Below are 27,801 nucleotides of genomic sequence, written 5' to 3'. Positions count from 1 at the left end.
GAGGAACTGGGCCCCGTGCCTACCACGTGCCATCTGCCCTTTCCCTGCCCTGGTTCTCAGCAGTGTTCATAACTGCTCTGTGACCCCTGCCACCACCAGCCCTGCCTGCCACATGGGGGAGAGCAACCCTTGGTGGGCTGGGCTCTAGCCATTTCCTGTGACATCTCTGGGCTGGGAGATTTTTGTGACAGGCCCCAGCCACTGTGGGTACATACAGCATCCTCTCCAAGATGCCGGGGTGGGAGGACAGAGAGCTCTTACGGACCCGGACATCCCGTTAGGAACACAGTGTTTAAAAATTAAAACATTACCTTGCTGGTACAAGGATGCTGCAGGGGCCTAAAATCACTGGCATAGGAAGCACTCCAAAATTATCACCAGGTTTTAAGTGAAGGATTTATTGGCTATCACAGAGCAAGATTTTGTTTTTTTTAAATCACATTTCCCCCAAAACAGATGCTCAAATTGAGGGGAAATTGGACTGTTTGCAAAGGCCCAAAGATGGTCCTGGCATGTTCAGATGCCTGGAAGCAGAGGCGCTGCCTCCCCCAGGTTTCTGGTCCATCACCAACATCTGGGCTGAGAGACACATCCCCACCGGACTGCCGCCCTCACCCTGTGCACACGGCCCAGGAGTCAATCCAGCCAGAAAGGGCCGGAAGCCAGAGTGCGGCCCTCCTAGCGCTGCCTCTGGGCCCAGGCCACCCGGGGCACCTGTCACCTATGTAGTGTCAGAGAATTGCATGCACAGGTGCCACACTCACACAGAGGCTGGGATGAGGCCTTCCAACCTTCAGGTACACCAACCACCACTCGGGAGAGGCCAAGGCCTGTTTCCCCAAGTTCATAATCAACCCTTCCCCGTGTCTGCAACAGCCTTCTGGAAGCTCTCTCCACCCACCTCCAAAATTCAGGAGCTCCAGTGGTCCAAGAGCCTTTGCTTGCCAGCCCCAACTTTCCTGCCCAGACTGTCCCCAAAGAGAATGTTCTTCCTTTCTCTTGCTTCCTACTTGACTTAGGAGACAGCCGTGCCTTCAGTGCATTGTTACAGCTGAGCGGAGCTAAGATATTCTCTGAACTAATAAAGGTGGTTCATGCCCTAGGGCCCATGGTGTCCCTTTGGATGGAAAAACATTTCAAAAAGACGTAAGGCCACTGTGTCTCTCCCCTGGGCCACAAACTCCCAGGAATTCCAAGGGTGAAGCTCCTCACACAAGGCCACTATGGAGGAAGGGAGCCTCAGAAGCCAGGCTGGCAGCCCCTTGCCCAGAACAGCACTGGGCACACCAGCCTGGCGCCATAGGCCATTGCCCTGCCGGGGAATCGGCAGCAGCTCAAGCAGGACCTTCGTCACCAAGGAGACCGAGCACCATTCAGGAGCCAAACCACGATTCTCCTAAGGACAGGGAAGTCCCGATGATGAGGTGGTTAAGTACCACATCAGCCTCACGCTAGTGAACCACTGAACGCTGGGCTCCAGCCAAATACCACACAATTTTGTGAAAGTCTAGAAATGCTAACTGTCCTCAGGAGCTGCTCAAATAAGGAGAAAATGATGATGCTGGCTGCATGCACCGCTGCCCCCGCTACCCCCCCCCCCCACACACACACACACACTCCCACACACGTGTGGGGCTCTCCAGCAGGGAAGGCAGGGCTCTTGAGATGAGGCAGCCTGGGGCAAGAGATTGATCGTTTAGGAGTCACCAGAAGTCTGAATGGTGCTGACTCCACTGTCACTGGCAGTGTGACCCCGGGGAGTCCCTTAGCCAGTCTGAGCTTCAACTTCCTCACCTGGGATGTAAGACCACTACCTCGCCCTCGAGGATGGTCTGAAGGGCTAGAGACCATGAGCCCAGGGTCAGTCAGGTGGCTCTTCCCTAATTTAGAGGGATTCAGAGGTGGGAAACCACCGGGAGAAGCACCGGGGGAATGCAAGGCTGCGACACCAAAGGGCCACGACAAACCCATTGGTCCCATCATGTCATTTACCCACGAGGGCCAGAATCCCAGGATAAAGACACTGGCAAAGGAGAGAAGACCATTAGGAAGACAAATGTGCCCAGATAGAAAGCCCTCCCGAGAGTGGATTGTTCCAAACTGCTCGTGAGAGCTAACTTGGCAGCAGCGGGCATTTCTCTGGCATGATCTTCCCCATCCTATGGACCAAGCTTCCGATCCTCTGGAATTAGTATTTGGTGCCGGTTTTCTTCAAAGAGTTCTAACATTTTCTCCATGTCGTGGTCAGCCTCAATCACCTGGAAATTAAACACACAGGTCACAGGGCTGCCCCTGACCTCAACATCATCCTCCCTTCACTGATGAAGAGAGAGAGACAGGGGCAGGCAGGATGAGGCAGGGAGAGGCAGGGAAGCCCAAGGTCACAGGCAGAGAAAAGGGAAGGTTAGGGCCAAACAGCTCCCGTTTCTAGGTCAATCCACATTCTCAACTATATTTTCACTTAAGAATCCACGATAGTTGTCCCTGCGGCAAGCTCATGAATGATTTTTTTATCATCATTTGATATCAACCATTTTTCTATAATGAGGGGAAAAAAATAAATTTTCTTTAAAAATCCAGTACAGTAATATCTCACTTTCCAGCAACCTCACTGCCTGGAAGAGCCATGAGTACAGTGTTTGAGCAGCTCAGACAGATGTCTCCAAGGCCATGCACACAAGTTTGTGCAAGGCCCTCCCTCAGATCCCACACTGTACACACGTTCCTAACAGTCCGAGGGACCCAACGGCCTGCCTAAAGAAAGTTGGCAGCCGCAAATCAGAAAACGAGGGGACAAGGAAGTGGGGAAGCACTGATGGGGCAGAAGCATCAACACAGTTAGAAATGGTGAGTGCCAGCAGGAGAAAGGAGGGTAAAAAGCAAACACGGGAATTCAAAGGCATTAGTAGTCTGGGGCAAACAGTCCTACACACCTCAGCACCTCCTAAGGGGGCATCATTGTGTGACAGACCAGAACAGCAACTGACGTTCCTTCAGATGCCCTGGGTCACCAAGAAAAGGTGCAATGAGGCTTTGGGCCTGCCACCCGCTGGAGAAGGGATGGGCATGTCAGAAAGACCACCACCCCAAGCGGTTAAGGCCAAAACCCAGGTCCAGGGGCTCCAGCCATCTGGAACTCTCCTTTGCTGACAATGCTGGATAACTGAGATGCTACTGTGCCACCGACGTAATGACACTGGGACAGGTCACCTTCTCTCAGGTCTTTCCAGCTCACTAAGGCTCAGTCCAGAACGGGGACTGTGAGACAGAGTCCCTTCCACCCTCCCCGCTTCCTTCTTTCAAATTCTCCAGCTGCAGAGTGGCCGACATCCCCCGAGTCGCTCCTCCTTCTAGAAAAGTCTCCTGCCCTGTTGGGGGGACTTACCAGAACAGGGGCCGCCACGGGGAAAAGGCTCCCTTTGATGAGCCACTCCTCGTACAGGTGGTGAATGGCATCCAGGTATTCCTGCCGGAGGGGGTAAAAATGCAAGGGCTGTCGGGAGCACACAGGGAGAAGACCTCTCCGCTCCAGGGGTCTCAGGGGCAGGTTAGGTGAATGTCAATGACCACAGGGCAGTGGCTTGGACTAAGGACCCGCAACAGCCAACCTGGCTCAGGTGGACAATGAGAAACGTGGCCAAGCACTCTGTCAGCCAGCCCAGGTGTCGCAACAGGCAGAAGCATTCCTCTGGCCACCTGCCCATCCCTCCAGCGCACTCTGCTCCTCTGGCGCTTTGGACATATCCTCCCACCTGGCTGCTCTCGTTTCCTGCCACTTCTCCATCAGCAGGGCCTCTGTTTCTTCACAGGGGCCTGGGAAGCCTCTGAACCCTCCCTCCGTCCTTCCCACCAAGAGGACTATGACCCTCACTGGCCCAGGAGCCCCACTTGGCTGCTCTCACCCCAACAGACAACTTGTAACCTATTGATCCTTGAAAGCTTAAGGGCAAACTTCAGAAGGAGGACAAGGTGAAACGCAAGGGAAAAGAGGCCCAGACCCACCCCTAGGGCATCCATGCCTGTGCAACCGGTAGGACTGGATGGCACTCTCCCACAAGCAGGCCCCGGTGCTCTCGGCCACAGGCAAACACCTCCTCAAGCAGCAATTTACTCCCAGCCCTGAGGCTCTCGGGTAAACCACACTGCTGCCTCTTTATCCACCACCAAGTTCTCCCTTGGCAACAAGAGACTTGCCCTGGAGGCCTTGTCAAAACCATTAAGACAATGTCCTCGACAATGACTTGGACAGACTCCAGATTCGTCACTTCTTCCAAACCTCTGGGTCACTGCACAGAGCTGCCGTGCCCCATCCCAGCTTGGTCCAGCCCCGCCCCATTTCACCCTTCCTCTAATCACTCCTGTCTCCAGATCTCAAAGCAGCTGCGCAGAACGAGGCCTGGGCCTTCATGGCTGGAATCCACCTTGCTGGTGCCGGGGGCAAACAAGGCTGGGTGGGCCTCAGGAGCTGGACTGGCCTTCTAGGACCCCAGTCCAGCCCATCCTGGGCTCAGACCCCCATGATATCCCAGTAAATGCTTGCCCAGCCTCTGTCTGTGTACTTCCAGTGGCATTCACATGGGGCATTCCGATCAATATTAACTGAGCAACCCCTAGGTGCCAAGGCCTGGGACACATTCTAGGGACGCAGAGGGAATAAGATCTAATCTTAAAAAGTTCATGGTAGTTTTCTGAGGGATGGGGAGCAAACACATAAAGAAATAGTTTCAGAATATTTGTCCTAATGGCTGTGATCATAATAAGCACAGAGGCTGGGGGACCACAATAGAGGGAAGGTCAGAGAAAGCTTCTTGGAGGAGGTGACACCTGAGGCAAAACAAACCACTATGGCAAAGGTACATTTGTGTAACTCCCTGGTGAGGGGTGGGGGGAGCGGGAGGGGGGAGAGGGGAGAGGGGAAAGGGGAGAGGGGAGAGGGGAGAGGGGAGGGGGGAGCGGGAGTGGGGAGAGGGGAGGGGGAAAGGGGAGGGGGGAGAGGGGAGGGGGGAGGGGGGAGAGGGGAGAGGGGAGGGGGGAGAGGGGAGGGGGGAGGGGGGAGAGGGGAGAGGGGAGGGGGGAGAGGGGAGAGGGGAGGGGGAAAGGGGAGGGGGGAGAAGGGAGGGGGAAAGGGAAAAGGGAGAGGGGAAAGGGGAAAGGGGAGTGGGGAGGGGAGGGGGAGAGAGGGGAAGAGAGAGAGAGCGAGCATGTGTAGCCACAACTAGTTCTTTATGGCCAGAGCATGAAAGGCAGGGAGTGGAAGGGGATGAAGCCAATCATGCAGGATCTCGGATGGCATGCTACAAGTGGGGACTTTATCCTAGACAGTGGTGAGGCACTGAAGAGGGTGGGGTTAGGGGACTGCATGCGTGGTGTTCTGTACTGGGAACATCACCCAAGCAGCAGTGTGGAGGATGGATTTCTGAGGGGGATGCGGATAGTGAGAGACCAGGGCAAGGAGAGCAGTCCAAGCCTGTTAGACAGCCCTGACTAGAGCTAATGTGGCCCTGAGCCAGAACCCAGAAGGGTGAGGCACTGGGCAGACACTAGTGAGTTTCACCTCCCAGCCAGGCACTGTGCCAAGCACTGGCAATGCAACAGCGAGCAAGTGGGCACGTCCTAGCGAGGATCCAGGGGACGGCACAAAGGCAAGCAATTTTCAGGAGGTGGACCAAACAAGTCCTGGGGACACCTGGGTGGGAACAGGAGAAGGGACGCCTCTGAGCCCCGGGGGTGCCCACCACTGAGTCTGGGGCCACAGGAAGTGAAGCAGACCTGGACACCGCACAGGGTCTCCAGCTCAGAGGAAGTCAGAGTTCACCCTCCAACGTGCTCAGTTCCTGTTTCTCTCCCTGAAACAACAGCACAATGATCTCACAGAGGGTGGGGCCAGGATGGGATGAAGTTGCACCTTTCCCCGGGTTAAAGGGGCTCTTACCAGTGGAATGACCTTCTCCTCTTCCCTGCATCTCATCTTTAGCCTCTGGTAACAGGTCTCAGGAGTGGTCTGGAGATAAACTGAGATTTTAAAAAACAGATATGTGGCCTTAATTACTCTGTTCATGGCTTGGAAGTGAAAGTGAGGGGTAGGGGGAAGGAAGGCGTGTGGGCAAGGCGTGGAGAGAAACGTCTACCAGCAGCCCCGAGCAGGAGAGGCAGACCAGCTGTGTGGCCAAACAGGCATCTTGACCCTCATCCTGACTTTCATTCTCTTTCCACATCACCAGCCCCACAGGGTCACTGTGAAGCTGAACAGGTTCCGTACATTGCCAGAGCTTAGCACAGGGCCTGGCACCCGGCCTGTCTCAGTAACGGTCCAGGTTCTGTCCCTCCTCCCTCCTTTACAAACTAGAAAAAACCCATCATATCACAAGGGACCGATGGAAAGCAGTTTGACGAACTGGCCAGGGTGCTTCTCCAGGAGGGACCAAAAGCCCCAGATTCTATCTGCCCTTTGGGAGAAGGCTGAGTCAAGGTAGGGGAAGAATTGCTTATGGTGAGGGCCCTGCCCACCGCCCCTGCTGCTTGAGGCCCAGCCAACCACCTCCTCGCTGGGCCCAGGGGAGGGAGGCCAGGGAGGGACTGTCTCACCTATCAAGTCAATGGACACGTCGATGTTCTTCACAATCCAGTCAAACCATTCCGACAGGACCACATAGTCCACTTCAGGCATCTTCCCACTGGAACGAGAGTTATAAGGGTTTTATTATCCCATGAGAAAGTTCCTGGGCTGTGCCGTTCCCCCAAAACATCTGGGCACTGCTTTTATTGAAAGGGCACTGCCAAGGGAACCATGACATAGTGTAATCACATGATACTGGGCGGGTAGTGATGACAAGGACCCGAAACCTCCCGACCTCCCGCTGCCCAGGGACGGTCGATGGTATAATGCAGCAAGTATCTTGGCACTGCCCGAGGGGAGAATTCATTTGGGATTTGAACTCCAAGCCAAGGAAGGGGCTGTGAAGCCTGTCCCCTGAGAACACAGACAGCGCTCAGGCTGGGAGGTGGAACAGCAAACCCATTTCACCTCTAGAAATTTATTTTGTGGAAACAATCGTGGATGCCCTCCGTAGCACTATTTAAAAAATAATGAAAAACTAAATCATGGTACATCTATCTAACAGAAAACCACACAGCAACTGAAAGACGATGCTATAAAATAATATTTAATGACGTGGAAAATGCTCACAATCAAATTCTCATTATTCAGTGAAAACAGGAGGATATAAAACTGTGCATACAGCACGACCCAACCATACTTTCAAGAGTATTCATCCACACATTTTGAAAGGAGACTGGAAAGAAAACCACCAAAAGGTTAACAGTGCTTTCCTCTGAACTGTAGGACTATGGGAGACATTTTTTTCTTTATCTCTTTCTGTATTTTCCAAAATTTAACAACATACTAGTTCTCAATTCGGGGTGGGGGTGGGGGGAAAATTACTACATACTTTAAGTAATAACTGAAAAAGAAAGAAAGGAAGAAGAAGCCCACAAGTGAGAGAGACCTGGCGTCTGTCCTCTGCCCTGGAGGAAATGAGCAGGGAAGAGCCGGAGGAGGGGCAGCAGCTGGAGGAAACAAACCAGGCAGCTGTGGGGTGACCCTCAAAGGCCCAGGAGAGGAATTCCTTTCAACATCCTCCACCCGTCTTGAATATCATCTTGGATCCACTCAGAACTGGGTTTGGCAAGGCGGGCTACGGGCGAGTGCAGGTGCCTGAGCTGTGTGCAGCTGGGGGTCTTCTGACTGCTGACTAAAGAAGGGGAGGCGGGGAAAAGAGGCCAGTGGAGCGGGTGGTTTGCAGCTGCCCCCGCCACGGGTGGTGAACTGACTCCCACCTGGGTGAGGGGGCAGGATGGGCGTGGAGGAAGGCGCTCTGAAGATGACAAGCTGGGGGGCCAAACGATGGGGCGGGGCACAGACTGGAGGGGGACATCCTCCCCTAGTCCCTGAGACCACCAGAGGCCCTCAGCGCAGAAGAGCTGTGCCTGGCAGAACAGCAGGAAAATGCAGGGTGCCCGGGAGAACAGCAGGGGCCGACGGGCAGTTGTCGGCGCCTTGAGGGGTCTCAGGCATCAGACTTCAGCAGGGAGACCGGAGCAGACTAACGTGTGAGGACCAGCACCCGCCCCCATGAATAAGTCGGGGAGGCTTTGTAGGGGAGGGGAGAGGGAGGAAGTCCCAGGACATTGCACAAGGGACCAAAATTCAGATACTAAAGGTAACAACTTTGAGATCACAGCTCATACGGTTGCCCATCCCCCAATTCTTTCCTCCTACCTCCTTAAAAGTAGCCCATGGTCTATTCAGGGTCCATCCCACAGGCCTGAGTGTTCAGGGAAACCTGACAGCAGCCCAAGCTTCAGAGCAAACCAACTGGTCTGAGGGACGTCCTCTCCGCTGGCCAGGCTGAGTTGATCAGCCCAGGCCAAAGGGCCCAACCTGACCAGTGAGACATGAGGGAGGTTTGCTGGAGTTTATGGAAACCATGCTTCCTCATGCTTAGAGGAGAGCCACTGGCAAGACATCCACCCTCTGGCCAGCAATGAGAAGCCCGGTTCTGCCACAGGCATTGTGTCACCAAGAGGGAATCATATTGAGGACACAAACAAGACAGTAGGAAAACAGAGAGAAACAGCACTAGGGCCACCGAATGAAACCAACACCAAAGCCTGCTGTTAAGACAGCCCGTAACAACCTCAGTGTTCAGGCTACTTTGAGCTGGGCTGCAGTTAGTTGCAGCTGAGATTATTTGATATTCAGACACCAAACCACTCTTCTTGACATGTTTTCCTTCTCTGGAACAAAGCTGACTCCGAGGGAATGAGGATTTGCCAAAAAGAAGCTGCTGATCAGCCCCACTCACTCCACCAAACACGCAGCCTGGGCACACAGCACAGACTGGCAACTCAAGGGTGTGGGCCAGTGAGCAGCACACATGGAGGGAAAGTTGCCCAACAGCCTCCCACGTCATGGACGCTGGACAGCTGGTGTGAGACTGCCCCTGAGGACTTCACCGGTGTCTGTAAGGCTCAAGGGAGGTTCTGTCAAATCCCAGAGCTGGGAGGATACCCTTAGCTGTGGCCACCGAACTGAGTCACAATTCAGGACACAGGTAGCACAGTGTTAACTAAAACCAAACCAACCGACACCATAAAAAGCGTTGGGGCCTGAGAGCCGCTGCTCTGCTGGAAATCGGCCCCAGATGGTCTTAGGACACCTCCTGGGGGGCTCAGGAACCTCCCATTCTCACCTGGCCCAGGCAAACCTGGGAGGAAGCAGGTCCTCCCTTCCCGATGCTCTCCTTAGAGGTCCTCTAGACGGCTCCGGGGCAGCCTCCCTGAGGGCAGGGTCAGCAGGCAGACCTCCAGAAAACCCTTCCAAGACTGCCAGGAGCCATGTGCTGGGGGGTCCAGGACAACTGGCCACCGGCTGAGCGGAGTGAGGAAACGGAAGCTGCCTTCCGTGATTCTGAGGCATGTCAGGCAGCGGGCGCTGTTTTATCTGTATCTGCAGTTTTCCTCCTAGGAATCTGCCCGGCTCCTCCTTTGTCTGCCTCGAGAATGGGGCGCCCAGCACCACCACCAAGGCACTGCTTTTATTTCCACAGAACACACAGAGGGCAGCACCTCTCTGCAGACCCAACCAACGGTGGACTGAGGGGGTTTCATGGTGCCTTCCCCTTATCCTAGGGGGGCAAAATTGAGGTCCTGAGTCCACACGAATCCTGCTGTTTTGTTTGGCACGGTTTGCTGCCGCCCTCCCCGAGGCCCAGAGAGCACGGGTTAAAACTGAAATCACACACTCAAATGCCAGCCTCCTTGTGCACATGACATTCTTTTGTTTCTCACAAGACCTTGTGAGGTCAATTTTAGCCCCAAGTTATAGATGAGGAAAACTGAGGCCCAGAGAAGCTCAGCCCAGCTCTGAGCCAGGGACTGAAGCCTGGCCCTCGGCGGCCCCCAAAGCCATACGCTCCTGGCTGCACCACGTGCCCCAACCCCACCTGCCCTGTCTGTCAGCTGAGGGGGCTGCCCCTGGGCCCGTCCAGTGTCTCTCTAGCCTCAGCCTGAGGAAAGCCACCGCTCGCAGGCCCATGACACAGGCAGTGAGTCCCCAGTCTGGCCTAGAGTGAGGAGGAGTCCAAGTCCCAGGGCCCATCAGGGCAGCAGGAGGACCCGCCTGTTGTTCCAAACGCAGGGCCTTAATGGATGTCGGCAACCCACAGCCCCAGGTGAGTCAGTGTGTCACTTCCCCAGCTGGGCCCCATGCAATTGCCTTCCTTCTGTTCTTAGAAAACACCAACCAGGCAATCCTGTGAAACCTTTGTGTTCAATTAGCCCACAGGGTCGGGCCACACAGTGGCCTGTGTGGCCGCTTTAGCTGCCTGAGTCTTTCTCGCCACCTTCAGCTGTTCATTCCAGCACAGTGCCCACACCTCAGAAGTCCTTCAGGTTCTTTAAGTCTTTAAGGAGACTGTGGAACCAGAATCTTCCTTGTTGGCAATTAACCCCTGGTGGCATAACTGCATGTATGTTCTGCCCACCCCAAACTCGCTGGGGTGAGGATGCGGGCGGAAGAGGCGGGTCTCTCCCTGGAGTAGCTCCTCACTTGTCCAAGGCCCAAAAGGCAAGAAAGCCCTTCCAGAAATCTGGCTTTGGGGGGTGCAGAATTGCAGAATGTGGACTTTTCTGGGCACCCGAGCCTACAACTGCAGACAGCAAAGCCACGCCTACCGTACTTCCTTCCATCCCAGTCCCTCCAGATTCCAAGCCAAGGCTGCAAGGGCTTCTGTGAAAGAGAGAAGGACCAACCCCAAGGCTGAAGGGGCAGCAACCATGCACCCCCTGCCTTGTGTAAGGGCTGTCCCCACACAAGCCGTCTTGTGGTTCCCAGTACCCAGCTGAACTTCCACAGGGGAAGTTTTGGGAACCAAAACATCCTATTCTGGCTATGAGCAAAGGATCCAGCCAAACCCAGTTCTAGGCGTCATGTGGTTTAGGCTCAAAATGATGGTAATCTGTATTTGGGGGGCATGGAAACATCTACTTTCGCAGCACCACTTCACTGTGGGAGGCCCACTGCATGGAGAGAAGCTGGGTTTCTAATGAAAGTGACCAAGAAGAAAGCCCACATCCTACCCTTCCTCCCACCTGTCACTTCTTTAGCTCTGGCTAGAAATACCGTTTACTGTGCCTCCAAAAAGAAAACCTTTGGCCTACAGCTGCCTCACTCCTGACCGAGGAATACACCCAGAGACCCTGAAAACAAAGGTAATACAACAAAACCCCCAACAACCAAAATCTGAAGCCACAAATGTGAAATGAAGAAACTGCAGGTGGTGCAGGAAGCTGAGGAAATCCTGCTCCACGAAGAACTTTCACTCTGGCTGGCCACCTGCCCCACTGACCCCCACAAAGACAGCCCGCAGGTCTTGCTTTCAACGACCCCTAAGGCCCAGGTGAGGCCCCAAGGAAGCCACAGGGCAAAACTCCCAGGGGAAAGGACCATGATTGGCACAGACGGCCCCTTGCGGGCCACCTGGCTGCTGCCTTCTTCGGAGGCTGCCCCTCCAAGTGTGACGTCAACCAGCAGGATGATAGCTACCCAGGGTGCTTTTCTGCTACAAATGCAGGCTCTCGGGCCCCACTCTGGAAGCAGCATGGGTGCATTAACAAGATGCACGGAGTCTGTGGGAGAAGCTGAGTGTAGGGCCTGGGTGGAAAGGGGCAGAGGCCTGGTCCCCCGGAGCCAGCACACTGGGAACTCCCCTGGGCCTGAAGCCTCTGGCCTTACAGAGAGAAATCTAGATGTCTCACCACTTCCTCCTTCACTGCTGCCCCACAGAGCAGGGTGCAGGTCAGCCCCCCGGTCAGTTTCCTGCCCAACCAGGAAGGAGCAAGGCCTTCGAACCCCACGTGGCTCCTGGTCTGCCAAATGTGGTCAACAGTGCCCAGCTCAGTGCTGCCTGGAGGGCTCAAACGGAAGGACAACGACTGCAGCTCCTGCCCACGGGTCCCTGCCCTGCCCCTCAACCACATGAGCCGTGCCTACTCTCAGGTAAGCTGGACCAGTCCCACAAGTGAATGGCCTGCACTGGGAAGGTGCCTCTTGGTGTTCCTGCCCTTGGATCTCTGCCGCCCAAACTCGGGCTCTCTGGGGAGTGTGGCTGAGTGAGGGGGACTCCCAGCCACATGCTGAGCACACCAGTTGTTACAATCACAGGGATATGTTATGGGATAGAATGCAAAGACTTCGAAGAGAAGTCTTCAAAGAAATTTCCAGTTAGTTAGCCGGCTGCTTCGGGTACGCAGGCTGGGAAAACCTGCAGGGAAGCGGCCGCCTGGGTGAGCGTTTCTCTGCCTTTGGAGACTTCAGGGAAAGGGTTTGAGGAGCACTGCCTTCTCTCATCTCCCTGAAACCAAAGTGGCGGATGGCCTGGCCCCCCTGGGCCCCCCCTTTGGGAAGCCCAGAACTGCCATTTTTGTAGGTCAAAATTGGTCAAGTGCTAATAATTTCATACGGTTCAACCTAATTAGAAGTTGTCTTGAATACCACGAAGAAAACCAACAGAAAGAAGTAATTAAGAGTAACAAGAGGGGCTTCCCTGGTGGCGTAGTGGTTAAGAATCCACCTGCCAAGGCAGGGGACGTGGGTTTGAGCCTTGGTCCGGGAAGATCCCACGTGCCACGGAGCAACTAAGCCTGTGCGCCACAACTACTGAGCCTGAGTTCTAGAGCCCGCGAGCCACAACTACTAAAGCCCGTGCACCCTAGAGCCGGTGCTCCACAACAAAGAGAAGCCACCGCAATGAGAAGCCCACACACTGCAACTAAGAGTAGCCCCCGCTCGCCACAACTAGAGAAAGTCCACGCACAACAGCGAAGACCCAACGCAGCCAAAAATAAATAACAGAAAAAAAAAGAATGAGAGGCTCAACCCACCTAGACAGGGAGGCTGGGACCACAGCTGCAGATGGGAGGGAACAGGGAGGCAGGGTGTAGAGAGTGGAAGGCAGATAACAGGACCAGCTCTGTGAGGGAGTGAAGCTCAAAGCTACCGAGAAGGGAGACGCAGAGAAGCTGCAGCCCATTCCCCAAGACCCCCAAACATCAACAGTCAACTGAGCGCAGGAGTGGAGGACCCCACACCTCTGAGGCCACAGCACTGAGGGCCACCAGAAGCCCCCCCAGCTAGGTCTGTGTGACAGAGTCTGCTCCCATGAGGGCAGAAGACAGCTGTGAGTGAAACCACAACAAATAGCATGCACACTGCTGGACTGATGGCTCTAGTCGCTCTGAATCTTCACCCCTCCCTGTCTCCTCCCACTTTGCCATGTAACCCACAGGGCCCTGCCCCCTCTCAGACTGGGGTGGGCTGGTGTGACCTGCTCTGGCCAATGGATGTTAGCGAACGTGAAGCAGAGACCTGAAAAGAACTACGGTGCTTTTGATCTGCCATAGCCATGAGATGTGAATGCCCAGGCCAGCTTGCCGGTCCCAGAAGGAGGATCAGCAAGCAGATGAGAGATGAGTCACCCCAGTCACCCTCACTGGGCCACCCCAGACCAGCCAACCCCTGGACATATCATTGAGCCAGCCAAGGTCAGCAGAGCCGCCGGGCCGGCCGCCCTGGACAGCCGAGCCATCAGCGCGGAGAGCTGTCTGTCACTGAGGCCTTGTGGTTGGTTGTTACACAGTGTTACTGTGGCAACACAGCAGGTACTCAGTATGTGTCAATTAGATAAATAAGTTTCAATTTCATTTCTAAAAATGTAATGGTTTAATAAATTATCGATTGTGCAAACTACGGTACCTTCTATACAAGTTTTCTACAAAAACGTATCTTGCGCTGTGAATTGACCGCTCCATCAACCGTACAGGCAATGTCTACAAGAAAACAAAAAGTGATTCACTAACTCAGGCAAAGAGGAAGGGGTCAGGAAGCCTTGAAGAATGCCTGTTGCTCCCCCTGCCTATGGTCTATGCTGAATACAAGAATTGAGAAGCCTCAGGAGAGGGAGGTGGACACCAGAGAACCGTGTGTCCCACATTAGGCTCCCTGGGCCCTGGACCCTCCCCACACCATACCCTGAATCTCAGTGGTCAGTGCAGCAAGGCCGGGTGGAGGGCCTGTCAGCAGCAGCCTCCTTCACAGGAGGGGTGAGGCTCCACTGGACTGTGGGTTTGGGGAAGTGCTAGAAAAACTGCCAAGTGCCCCCCGGGAAAGTGGTGGCAAGCACAAAGCGTGGTGATTATCATGGACCTAAATAGGATGCATTTGCTTAAGCGGAGGCACAGCTCCGAGAGAGCTGGGCTGTGGCTTTATGGAACCCCACCAGCATGCCTGCCAACCTCGCCGCCTCCTCACAGGGCTGGCTGGGGATCACTGCAGCCCTTCAAAACTGGAAAGGACTGTGCCCAGGAAGAGGGAGGACGACACTGACATGGCCCCTCTCTGCCAGCATGCACACACCCTCCACAGAAGGCCTTTCCCTTTGTCCAGTGTCCCATTGGGAAGCCGGAGGTGCTCTTACTCTTGACACCAAGTGGACAAACACTGCTCTCACTCAGCCTGGCCCACAGCATCCAATGGGGCCTGGACCAGCAAATCGGAGGCTGATTTAAAGCCATAACCCAGGAATTTCCTGACTCTCCTATTTGTCTATCTGTCCATCTGCCTTCTTTTCTGTTTTTCAGTCCTCTCCTTACTTATGACTCTCTGCTGCCCATCTTTTGCTAGTTCCCCATTTATCCCTCTCTCCTTCTCTTCCTCTTTCCTAGTCTGTCCATCTCTCTTTCTCTGCCTCCTTCCTGATAGATTTCCTTAAACAGAGGAACACACACACAGCCCGTTATATTCAGATATACTAGATACAATTTACATTTGCAATCGAGTGCCCACCCAGGAGAAGCAGGTTGCAGGCCAACCTCAGACCATACTCTGACATGGATCTTTTAGACAGATTTTTGGGGAGATAGAAATTTATATGGTTCTGCTCATATCTTTTTCTATTATTAAAAGAGACAGATTTGTAGAAGAATGATAGCTACGGCTGCAAGTGCCCAGCCTTGCATCAAACCACTGAATGGCTGTGTCAGAGAAACTGGCCGATGGATCTCCTGTCTCCTTCAAGGAGAGCCTCCAAAGCCAGTCTCTTAGGTGGTACTTGCCATTCTGAACCACGGGTGCCAATCAGATCTCTCAGTCAGCCTTTCTTCTAAGAGACTCTGCCCCTATTCACACCCTGCTGATGGAAGGGGCCTAAGTGGCCGTGTTTGTGACCTGCCCCAATACCTGACTGGACCAGGGCTGGACACCTGACCCAAGCTGAGCCAATCAGATTCTTTCTCTCAAGAACCTGAACTGAGAATGTGAACAAGCCTTGTGAAGGTTAGATCAGCAGCTCTCATGCAAACAAATTTGCAAACAAATAAGGGATATGTTAAAATCACCTGGAGAGCTTGATAAAACCCAGATTGCTGGGCCTCACCTCAGAATTTCTGATTCAGCAGGTCCATGATGGGGCCAGAAAATGTGCATTCCTAACAAGTTTCCAGGTGCTGCCGCTGCTCCTAGTACAGGGACCACACTTTGAGAAGAGCTGAGTTAAAGGGAGTTGAGCCCAGGAGCGATCGGGTCATGAAGACTCAGGCTTACATGGCATCATAGCAAGTTCTTGACTAGCTGAGGTTGGTGGGTGGGGGCACTGGAGGCTGGTCCTCAGAGAGCTGTAGGAACAGAGACCTTCACCCCAGAGACAGAGAAGGCTGAGCAGCTCTGAAGGCCCAGTGGGGCTTCCTTGTGAGGTTTCCCTTCCTGGCAACCACATGCCACTCATTTGAAGAAAACTGTGTTTAAGAAGGTTGAAACCATGGGCTTCCCTGGTGGCGCAGTGGTTGAGAGTCCGCCTGCCAATGCAGGGGACACGGGTTCGTGCCCCGGTCCGGGAAGATCCCACATGCCGCAGAGCAGCTGGGCCCGTGAGCCATGGCCGCTGAGCCTGCGCGTCCGGAGCCTGTGCTCCGCAACGGGAGAGGCCACAACAGTGAGAGGCCCGCGTACCACAAAAAAAAAAAAAAAGAAGGTTGAAACCAAGCATCTGAAATGTACCTGGGGACGAGTGTGCTGGTCCAGCATGGTGAGCTGCACATATGTCTGCAGCGTGAGGCCCCATCGACAGGCGTCCTGGTACATCAGACCCTAAAGAGGGGAGAATGCAGTGCTCTATCTGTAGGACTCCCAGCCCGGTCACAGAGTGGACAGAGACAGACACTGGAGCAGTTACAGGACAGCCTGGGAACAGCTATAATAGAAGCCTATATAAAGTCCCAGGGAGCAATCATTCAGGCATTCAATCATGTTCACTGAGCCCCTACAGCCTGCTCTCTATCCGGCAACCAGTGAGCCTGTTATACTACAGGAGCCAGTTATCATCACTCCCCTGTTCAGGACTCTCCCTGGCTTCCCACTGCATTCACAATGAAATCCAAAGCCCTTACCAAGGCCCACAGGGCCCTAGACAATCACTTCCATCTTCTCTTGTCTCCAACCGTTCTTCCTTTGGCTCTGTGAGCTTCCAACCACATGAGCTTCCTTACTGTTACCCAAACACCCAAGTGTGATTTCAACTCAGGGCCTTTGCATCTGCTGTGCCTTCTGTCTGAACACTCTCCCCCAGACACCTGCACTGCTCCCTCCCAAGCTTTGTTTAGGTTTCTGCTCAAATGTCACTTTGTCAGAGATGCCTTCCCAACCATCCTCTCTAAAACAGAATCCACCCCCTCAATCACTCTCTACTGCGTGTAGATACAAAATACTTCCTGCTCCATGTTCCACTTGCTAATAATCCTATTCTGGGGCTTCCCTGGTGGGACAGTGGCGGAGAGTCCGCCTGCCAATGCAGGCAGGGGACACAGGTTCGTGCCCCGGTCCGGGAAGATCCCACATGCCGCGGAGCGGCTGCGCCACTGAGCCTGCGCATCCGGAGCCTGTGCTCCGCAACGGGAGAGGCCACAGCAGTGAGAGGCCCGCGTACCGCAAAAAAAAAAAAAAAAAAAAAAAAAAAATCCTATTCTGCTCTTTTCCACATTTTTGCTTCTTTTTCTCTTGGTGCTAACTAATGAAACTCTGGTGCTCTGCATTGAAAACTGCTAACTCCTAACTGCGGGTGAAAGAATCTCAGAAAAGTTAGGAGGAACACTCCCTCTTGCCTGACAGCTGCAGAAAAAAAGACCTTTCTGCATCAGGAAACCGATTCAGATAAAGTGATGACCTGAGACTTTTCACAAAACTATCAATCTTGCTCCTCTGTCTAGAGTGGAAACTTGTGTAAAAATATCTAATTCTATTGTTTTATTATAAAACTGTCATTGGCAATGCTCTTTGTGCCACGGATACTCAGACTTCTGAGACTGGGACTGGGTCCTGTGAATGTCACCTCTAACCCCTAACGTCTGCAACTCTAGTTGTCTTACATAACAATCCAGCCCTGGTTCCTCTCGGTTTCCTAGAAGACAGGAATGTTTCTGAGCTTCTTTGTATGCCCACGACTGGCATTCCATCCTCTCCCCCTTGCTGAGAGGTGAAACTCTTTTCCGGTCTCTGGGATTCTTTATTCGAAAGCTCTGAGAGGTTTTGCCTTATTTAAATAATAGCCTTCTACCTGCTTTAGATGCCTTCTTGGCTCCTGTCACCACCGGCCATTTCACACACTTTTTAATTGCCTTCTGCCTCCCCACACTGGGATATTAGGGCCAGCAGAGCAGAAGCTTCGAGGTGCTCACCGCCCCAGCGTCTAGAATAGTGTCTGGCACATGGCAGGCATGCAATGAATACTGGCTGAATCAATCAGTGAACAAGCACCTACTAAGTGCTCAGCACTGTGCTATGTTCTAGCAAAAAACGGTGAGCCAAATTAGACACAGTCCCTGCCCTTACTGGAACTCAGAGTCTAAAGACCCACACAAGGAGATGCCATTTGTGTTGCTAGAAATGACGGGACAGCACAGGCTCCCCCTAGTCCAAGGTTCAAACCTAGATCTGTCATTTACCAGCTGTGTGACCTTGGGCAACCTATTTCAGCCATGGTTTCCTTACCCGAAAAACGAAACTAATCGTTCCTCCATCATGGGACAGGAGCCCAGAACCAGCATCCCTTTCTTGAGCTCACTCTTACAGGACCCAGACTCCACCCACCTCTTTCAAGCAGCCAGAGTTGAGCCTTCTGAACGGGAAGGAGGTGGGAGGGGCACAGGCACATTACAGCCCCTACTTGCTAGGTCCACCCTTGGGAAAGCAGACTGGTAGCTTCAGGGTGAGCCTGAGGCAGCCCCTGGGCATTGGCAAGTGCAAACCCCAATCAGAGGTTTACCAAGGAAGCTAGTTACTTAGGGACAGGTCCTGGGGGGCTAGGCCTGAGGAGACCTGGGTTTCTTCTAGGGGAGGGTGGGGTAAGAATGAGCAGCAGGAGAAAGACCCCCCGGTAGCTGGGGCCGACCACTTGGGATAGTTTGGGATAGCTGACAGGAGGTCCCTGGGCTCCTTACATGCCCAGCCAGGCCTCAAAGAACCTTGACCTCAGACCATCGACATGCCGCCATTTTCCCTTTGTCCCCTCCCTCTCCCCCACCACCCAGCGAAGAGCAAGGACACGCCTGGACAGGGTGCAGGCTCAGGCACCAGCAGCGCTGCTCCTGCACACTTAAGGGGCAGCTGGCGGTTCACGCATAGAACACCACACTCACCAGAGGATTATGGCCTCGGACATTTCTCCACTTGGGCACGGGCTCCGTTAACACCTGTCAGGAAGGAAAACATCAGAGAGCTGCTGCTCCTCAGTTCTGAGCTCTGTGAAAGCTCGTGTTAGGGGTGGGATCGGGGAGAGAGTCAAGATTTGGGCGCCCAGAGTGGGCCAAAATAGTGGAGCAACCCTCCCTGCGAGGCCACAACTCCATGCAGATGTGGCTCCAGGCGCAGCTTCGAGAAATGACTTGAGAACCACTCTGCCCACCCCTGTATATGAGCATATGCACACGCCACTTCTCCTGCTGCCACAGGAGCTCCCGAGGGCAAGTGGGTTCTCCCAATCCCCCCTCCACGTGTTCCACCCTGCCCCTTACTGCCCAGCACATCAGGAAGGCAGGGAGGTGAGAGAAGCCACGAGGGAGGCTGCTTCTCGCACTTCAGGCTGCAGCTTGCACCCAGCTTCCGGCCTGGGGGCTCTCCAGCGACCTTGGCAGTATGCTCCGCCTCCCTTTCCTCCCTCTGATCTCTGTGTTGGGCACACTGACGGCAAAGAGTCCTGTTTCTTTAGTAGCCTCCCTAAGCTGTGCAGGTGTGTGCCGGAAAGGATTTAAATGGTGCCCTTGGGACTTCCCTGGTGGTCCAGTGGGTAAGACTCTGTGCTTGCAATGCAGTGGGTTCGGGATCGATCCCTGGTGGGGGAACTAGATCCCGCATGCATGCCGCCACTAAGAAGTCCGCCTGACGCAACTAAGACCCTGCATAGCCAAAATAAATAAATAAGTAAATGGTGCTCTTGGGGCCAAGATTTTGAGAATATCCGGATCCCTCTGTGGACCTTCAAGTCCATGTGAGTAGGTGCCACAGGTCACAAGAGACCAAAGGAAAGCAATGCATGGGACCCTTGAAGAGTAACCTCCCCCCACCTTTTACCCCTCTGTGCCTTTGCTCATGCTGTTGTTCTGCGCAGTATGCCCACCTCACCTCATTTCACCTCAACTTTCATTACATGGAAAACTCCTATACATCCTTCAGAATCCAGTTCAAATATCCCTTCCTCTGTGAATCATTCCCTGTTCCTTCCAACCTCCCTCTCCTTCTTCTGGGTCTTCAGCACTCTGGTCCTGTCCCCTGAGTAGCATATGCTGTACCACTCAGGCCCACCAGAGGCTGGGACACAGGCAGCCTTGACCTGTGCCCCATCTGTGGCACTGTCACTCAACAAATACTGAGCACCCACTGTGCCGGGTGCCAAGGATTCAGCAAGAGAAAAACCACCCCAGCCCTGCTTTCATGCTTTCAACTTTAAACTTACTGGGGAAGCAGACATTAATCAGGTCATCACAGAAAGCAACACATATTTTCAAACCCCAAGAAGTAGTACAAAATAAGGATACAGGGCTTCCCTGGTGGCGCAGTGGTTGAGAGTCCACCTGCTGATGCAGGGGACACGGGGTTGTGCCCCGGTCTGGGAAGATCCCACATGCCGCGGAGCGGCTAGGCCTGTGAGCCATGGCTGCTGAGCCTGCACGTCCGGAGCCTGTGCTCCACAACGGGAGAGGCCACAACAATGAGAGGCCCATGTACCACAAAAAAAACCAAAAAACAATAAACAAGACAAAACAAAACAAAAAGGATACAGAGGAGCCAGAAGAACCTACACCATGGAGGGTAACCTAGCTGGGGAGGTCAGAGAGCAGAGCTGAGATCTGAAGGCTGGGTGGTTTTCCTAAAGCCAAAAAAGCTCTGCATACTATAGAGGCAAACAAGGGCATGGCCCCCAGAGCAGACAGCCTGGGCTGGGACATGGCATCACACGCACTAGCCATGCGACCCTGGCCAAGCCATGTCACCTCACTGAGCCTCAGCTTCCTCCTCTGCAACTGAAGTAATAACAGGACCTGTCTCATAGAGACTACTCCTGTAAGAATGAAATCAATTAGATAATATAACGATGCCTCAACACAGTGCCTGACATAGAGTATTACCCTCATTAGCTGTTCACTCTCCTTGCTGACGGTATTGTTGTTGTACATTGGCTCCAAGGTGTTCAGTGAGAATACACGTGCTTCTAAAGTGTCAGCGAGAGTTACACAGCTCAGGACAGGTGTGTCGGGAGTCCCCCAGACGCCCGCCTCCCCGGGTCTGAGGAGTCACTAGGAGGACTCACAGGATACAGCATATAGTCATACTCATAGCTAAGATTTATTACAGTGAGAGGTGACAGAGCAGAATCAGCCAAGGAGAAGGGTGTGTGGAGCAAAACCTGGGGGAAAACCAGGCACAAGCTTCCAAGGGGCCTCTCCCTCCTCTCACACAGGACGCATTCCCCCAGCAACATTTCTATAGGGCAGGTCCGGTTTGCACCCTTTATAAATGCACCAAGCTTTTGCAGCTTCCTTCAAACCTGGCGTGGAAGCTGTACCTCGATGTCAGCTGTGTTGGAGAAGAACTCCAGGCACGTTGTCTTCCCGCTTGCAATATTGCCCTCGACACATATCTAGCAAAAGACAAACGCATGTTAGGATCAGAAATCGAGTGCCTGGGGGAATACCAGGAAGAAGTTCTAGGGAAGGGCTCAGGTGAACAGCGTAATTGGTTCAGCCCAAGACTCCAGTGTGTACACGAAAATCCCTCTGGAGGAAACCCCCAGGGTCCTGTTGTTAGTAATAGCAACCACCCGATCCTTCCCCTCAGTGGCAGGCTCCAGGCCCACCGCTGCTGGCCACCAGGCCACTGCCCTCCGGTACAGACACTCCCTGAGGTCAACCCCTAGACCCCACACAGCTTGCCCTCGGCCGCGCTAGCTCTGCCCTTCCCTAGCTCAACTCCTCAGACGATTAGATTTTAGGCCTAAATGTCCTGCCTCCTTCACCAGAACCTAATGGCTTTAAGGATGGGAAGCGTGTGTACGTTACCTAGAACCTAATGCATTGCTCTGTGCAGAAAAACATGCTTGGCCGTGGACTGGAAGGTATGAGGACGGGAGAAAAGGACTAAGATGGGCAACATACACCAATCCTGCACTTAACCTTGCCAGAACCTGAGAAGCGGGTTCTAACATTTTCACAGAAGAGAAAAATGAGGTCTAGAAGGGCATAAGGCAAGGAGTAGAGCTTGAACGTTCACTCTGCTCACACTAAGTGTACTGGGGGGAAGGGGCTGTCTTGGCACTGGTGGGAGGAGTCTACCCATAAGAAAGACAAGGAGCCTCCTACAAGTTCCCCACTGCAGGGAAAGAAAGCAACTGAAGCTGTGGTTCTCAGTCTTACGTATGTGCTACAATCACCTGGGAACTTTTAAGAATCCACAAAAGGAAGCCACAACCCAGGCCAATTCTGGCATGATCTCAGGGTGGGACTCAGGCCTCAGTACCTTGGAAAGCTCTCCAGGTGATTTCAACATGGAGGAAGCTGAGTACCACGGACCCACGGCAGGGTTTCTCAACGAGTGGTCCACAGACACCCTGCTCCAGAAGCACCAGCGGAGCACCCAGACCCTCTCAATCAGACTCTGGGTTGGGACCCTTGAATCTGCTGCCCAGCAATTCTGACAAAACGCTGCTCAGCCAGGACTGCTGGTGACACGGGCCAAATGGCTTTGGTTCCATCAGACCACGAGAGGAAATGGGCATTTCCACATATGTGAGAAGACAAACTTGCCCTTGACAACACATATTACATGTCCCCTGGGGTACACACAGCCAGAGGGGACCTGTCCTGCTGCACAGTGACCTTTACACCCAGGTTGGAAGCACCCACAGAGAAACGTGGGCCACTTAAGTGACTTGCCCCAGGTGCCAGGGTTGGCGGGGGAAAGAGCTAGAATTCACACCTAGGCCTGGCAACTCCCTTCTCACGACCCCAGTGGAGCCTCAGTCACACCCTGCATAAAACACAGGGGCACGGTGGGCTGTCTCACCTTGCCTCACCTCTACAAACTCTCGTCAGCAACTGGACTCTCTCTCAGTTGGCTGCAAAGATTTCCTCCTGCCTTGATCCTAACGGCTACCTAGGAGAGCTGGACGGACAATCGCAGTTCCAACAGAGGCCTGGCCCTCCAATCCGGGCTCCCTGTCAGCTTACTCCTTCAGCACAAGAAAACACAGTGAATGTGCAAAAGGGAGACCCCGTCAGGGCACCAGTGGATTTTATTTTTATTGTTGTTCTTTAAAGGAAACAACTTTTCCTAGATATTTAAAAAGAGCTCAACCTAGACATCATTCTGCACAGACTGTTTCTTTCCTGTTCATTGCAAGGAACGTGTTATTGAAATCCCTACTGTTGGATGTTACATTCTGTCCAGTTACTTTTATTATAAAACTGTGTTGTGACGCCCATTTTTTTGATATGATAAGCTGTGCTGTGGTGAACATTCCTGTACATAAATCCTTGTCATTGGCTCTGATTATCCCCTTCAACAGACTTCTAGAAATATAATCAGTGCATCAAAGGATAAGTGAGTTTTTACAGCTGTTGATGCATGATGCCAAATTACCCTCCAAAATGCTGACCCAATTCACACCCCTTTTAGAAGGATGAGAGTGAGCCTATTAACATACTGTGCCAATGCTGGGCATATCCCATCCTAAATCTTCATTAATTTCATTGTTAATAATAATAATGTCTATAAAATTAGCCCCTGTGGGTTCTGTACTTTGCAAACATTGTCACATTGATCCTCACAACAATCACAGCTATGAATATTTGCACAGATGGGGAAACTGAGGCTCTAAGAGGTTAAGGACTTATCCACCCCCAAGAGCAGAGCTGGGACTGGAACCAGGTCTGAGGTCTGATCCACAGCTTTCATCACTCCATCTCCCAAAGCATTCTTTCTCTGTTAGGGAGGTTGAGCACTTTCTTATGTTTATTAGCCATTAATAAATTCACTCAGGAAATGTCTGTTCCAACTTTGTTCACCTGAAAACATCAGTCATTTCTTTTTAACCCGACTTTGGAATTTATTTTGTAATTCTGTGGTGGTGACTCACTTCGCAGCTGCAGCTCAGCCCAGATATTCCCTGTCCTGTCCAATCCCATGGGATGTCCCATGGGCACCTCAATTTATCACCCCCCAACACCCACATATGGCTTCTCTTCCCGTTCCTGTCCTCAGGAAAGGCTGCACCATCCACCCAGACACCCTCAAGGCCCTGGATATCTTCTCTCCTCACCCAGCAACTCAGCAATACTTCTGGGCCCCACTTCCTACTCACCTGCAGAACCTGGCCTGTCTCCTTGGCCCCTAGTTAAGGTCTCTAACCCTCCTTGTGGGAGCAGCCTCCCTGCTGGCCTCTCCCCCTCCAGTCCAGCCCGGCCAGGTCCCTCATCCCCTATCCATGGTCCACCACCTCTTCCTGAGACGCAAACCAGATCACAGCGGGTAAAGTCTTTCAGTGGCTCTGGGAGCTGGGATCTGTCTCCGGTCCTGTTTCCTGACCCCCAGGCCCTCCCCAGCCACCTCTCTGGGACTGGCCACAAGCCTCACTCTCTCATCCCTCTGTGACTTACCCCTGCAGTTCCCTCTGCTCCAACACTCCTGCTTCGCCCTCTCCTCCTTCTCCCAGGAGGCCTCAAGTCTCCCCTCAGTCATCATCCTCTAGAAGCCCTGCCCCGACTCCCTGTTGTTCCAGATCCACCATTGTCTTATTCACTGCCATCCCCCCCATCCAACCACAGGCTCACTAACAACAGGGGCTGTTGGATTCCCAGGTCCCCAGGTCCACACAGGAACTCAGAGGATTTGAATGACTAAGAGCAGCCCTGGGCCTGAACGCAGGCTCCACATCACTTCCCATGGACCACCTACTGTGTGTCTGGGGGATAACAGACCACACCCAGAAAGCACCTAGGACAGGCCCGGCTCACAACAATGCTAGCTTAATAATTAATAGTACAATACTGCATCAGTTCCCATCCAGCTCAACTTACCAACCCCTTCCCCCTGCTATGATGCCTATGCCATACCCCACCCCACCTCTAGTTTCACCAAACTTCCATAAATCTCAAGCGTTTTCATCACCAGTCCTCTCCGTGTGACTTCACTCCTTCCCAGGCCCTCTCCATCACCCCAAATACCCCAGGGGGCCTCCCCACACCTTCCGCCTTCTGCATATCCCAGCCAAGGTACTCCTGCCCACACCCTCCAAGCAAATCCCTTTCCAGCCATATCTACCAACTTGTAGCTCCCTTAAGGAACTGAGCCTCTGGATCAACGGTGACCGAGATACTGCTCCCCACCGCAGCCTGCTAAAGTCTTTAACATCCCATGGGCATGTCCAGTTTGACCCTCCTTTGACCTTCAACCTCACACCAGCCACAGTCCCACCCCAGAGCTAGCACCTCCAAGTCACTGCACTGGTGGAACCCTTGTCTGTGGACCCCCATGAATTCTCTGTTATCCCTCCCCCACCCACCAGTCTCAGCATTGGTATTCTGGGGGCAGCGGTCAGCAGACCTGCCCTCACAGCCAGGCTGCCACCCACAAACCCAGTCAAACTAAACTTCCACTTTTCAAATCTCTTTGTAATCATTCATCAAGCTAATAGTCCAAATCCACCTAAAGGCTATGAATACATGTATTCTCCCACCTGTGTAGATTCTCAGGTAGGACATACCAGAAACTAGTAACAGAGGTGGTCTCTGGGGAGGGAGTCTGGGGCCCAGGAGGGGAGACAGACTTCCTTATCCCTGGAGATCCTCTTGTATTCGTTTTTATAACTATGTGCACATAGTTAAAAAAAACTTCACTCCCCTCCTCAAAACATGTGTGTATTATGCGTGTGTGTTTATTACACATATATAATCCTACACTGGAAAGAGTACACATAAGAGGGAGACTTACCACTGATTTTTTCTCTTTTTCATTTTCTCTACCTTTATCTAGAAAAGAAAGGAAATCAATTTTTTAACTTAGTTTTAAATAGCCCACTCTTGGGCTTCCCTGGTGGCGCAGTAGTTGAGAATCTGCCTGCCAATGCAGGGAACACAGGTTCGGGCCCTGGTCTGGGAGGATCCCACATGCCGCGGAGCAACTAGGCCTGTGAGCCACAACTACTGAGCTTGCGCGTCTGGAGCTTGTGCTCCGCAACGAGAGGTTGCGACAGTGAGAGGCCCGCGCACCGCGATGAAGAGTGGCCCCCACTTGCCACAACCAGGGAAAGCCCTCGCACAGAAACGAAGACCCAACACAGCCAAAAATAAATAAATAAAGAAATTTTTCAAAAAATTTAAAAAATAGCTTACTCTTCTTTGTCCTAATTTTCTAAACCACGACAAAAACAGTAATTTTTATGCTTGATCCCTGGCCTAAAAATGTTTTCCAGTGACACCTGGGACCCTCCCTAGGTGGACGGAGGCAGGCCTACCACTGCAATCTACCTGTGTGACACTGAAACTGCCGCCGGGGTCCTGTTGGCACGTCAGGGCCCCAGCTGTGCTCAGTTTTGGTCACTTAGTATATTCTGCTTTCCATTTTCCACACATTTTATATTTATGATCCTCACTGATGGGTGTCCAGCTAGTTAAAACGCAGAGTTACCTCCACTCGTAGCTCCGGGGAAAGAGTGGTTGGCGGGTGGGCCACTGAAACCCAGGGGTGGGTTTCAGCACAGGACTCAGGCTTCTCCTGCAGGCCCGGGGCTGACATCACGGCCCACCCACCCCACAGGGGTTCTCAGGTGCCACTGAACACCCCGAGGCCAAAGAACGCCAGAACTTGGCCACAACAGGGGCTCTCACTTCTGAAGGGGAGGATCTCCACTCCCAGCGGGAGAAACAGCGCACCGAGCCTAACCCATCCACCGCTCGCCGGCATCTCCCCCAAGGCCCAAAGAATGGGCCCAGGAACCGTGGGGGAGGGGGGTTATTTCCGCTCTTTAGCGGGCTCCCCAGCTCCGAACAAGAGCTGGGCCCGGAGCCCCAAGGCCCCACCCGCTCCCTGCCGGCTGGCGTCTGGGACACCAGCCAGCGACCGCCCCGCCCCTCCCCCCAGGCCGACCGAGGAAATCCCGGCGCCTCGGAGAAGGGGTTTCGGGTTCAGGCAGGTTCCGCGAGCTGAGGGCGCGGAGTGGGGCTGAGGGCCGCCTCCGGGACGCCAGCAAAGGGAACGGAGAGACGCGTTACCCCGAGGCCAGGCCCCACGCTGCGCCCTTGGCAGCCCCGGGCTGGAGGCGGGGCTCCCGGGCCTGTCGCGGCGCAGCGCCCAGGAAGCCCAGCTCCGCAGCGTCCGCAGCAGCATTGCCCCGCGGGCGAATCCACCGGGCTTGACCTTCCTTCCGGCGCACGTCGGCGAAAGCGCGGCCCAGCGACCGGGCCCGCCTCCGCGCACCGCCTCCAGCCCCGCGCCCGCCCCGCCCTGCCGGCTCTTAAAGAGACCCCGTCTCATTTCACCCTCTCTCCGAGAAGGTGAGGGGTTCGCCCTTTGCAGCCTGGAAATCTTCCCGCCAACGAGACGCTGTTAGAATGAACCCATGATTTGGCAAGACTCGGGGCATGGGTGGCCAATAACACCAGCGACTGATTGGTTAATTAACTATTGGAGATTAGTTAATTGAGCATCTGTTGTATCCAGGCACCTGGCACGCAAGGTGTCATTTATTCTTCCCAACAACCGTATAGGTGGATATTGTCAATCCCATTCTCCGGGCTTAGCTGATCCTTGGAAACTTAGGTAACTCGTAAAAAGTGATCAGAAGCATTCATTAAGGGGTGGAGCTGGAATTCAAGCTCATCTATCTTGCTTCACAGCCAGCACTCTTTCCTCTGAACTTTGACATTTCCAGGGTCTGGACTGTAAATATATTAGATCCCTCAGGAAGTTATTTTAAAAAAAAACGAGAACAGGCCCCAAATGGAGTCGCTTATGCTAAGCCCCATTCACCAAACCAAGGCTTAATTATAGTTTTGGCTCTCCAGTCAATCAGGCTTCGTCTGATCAGCACTAGTTAGGTGACCTGCCTGATAGACCCCCTGGCATGCCCTAAAGAAAAGTAACCTTGCAATAACCAACTTCCTTGTTCTCGCTCCCTTCTGCCTATAAAAGTCTTTCATTTTGTA

The 27,801-nt window shown here is 53.4% G+C and overlaps 1 protein-coding gene across 2 annotated transcripts; it reads right to left on the bottom strand.

Annotated features, from left to right (window-relative positions):
* Window positions 1-482: 482 nt before the first annotated feature.
* Window positions 483-26,983, bottom strand: TK2 (thymidine kinase 2; the record flags this gene model as incomplete). Of its 2 annotated transcripts, XM_082863238.1 has the most annotated exons (10): window positions 483-2,258; window positions 3,386-3,466; window positions 5,933-6,012; window positions 6,586-6,674; window positions 13,814-13,887; window positions 16,112-16,201; window positions 18,745-18,798; window positions 21,168-21,242; window positions 25,589-25,626; window positions 26,869-26,983. In XM_082863238.1, 10 exons carry the CDS (start codon window positions 26,981-26,983, stop codon window positions 2,160-2,162), a joined length of 795 nt encoding a protein of 264 aa, XP_082719364.1. In that variant the 3' UTR covers window positions 483-2,159. The 2 variants fall into 2 exon arrangements, with proteins under 2 accessions (XP_082719364.1, XP_082719365.1); XM_082863239.1 differs by lacking the exons at window positions 25,589-25,626; window positions 26,869-26,983 and adding an exon at window positions 26,285-26,429.
* Window positions 26,984-27,801: the final 818 nt, after the last annotated feature.

The sequence above is a fragment of the Leucopleurus acutus genome (genome assembly GCF_964270905.1).
Source record: "Leucopleurus acutus genome assembly, chromosome: 20".
Classification (NCBI taxonomy): Eukaryota; Metazoa; Chordata; class Mammalia; order Artiodactyla; family Delphinidae; genus Leucopleurus; species Leucopleurus acutus.
This window is presented reverse-complemented; position numbering and strand designations above follow the sequence as displayed.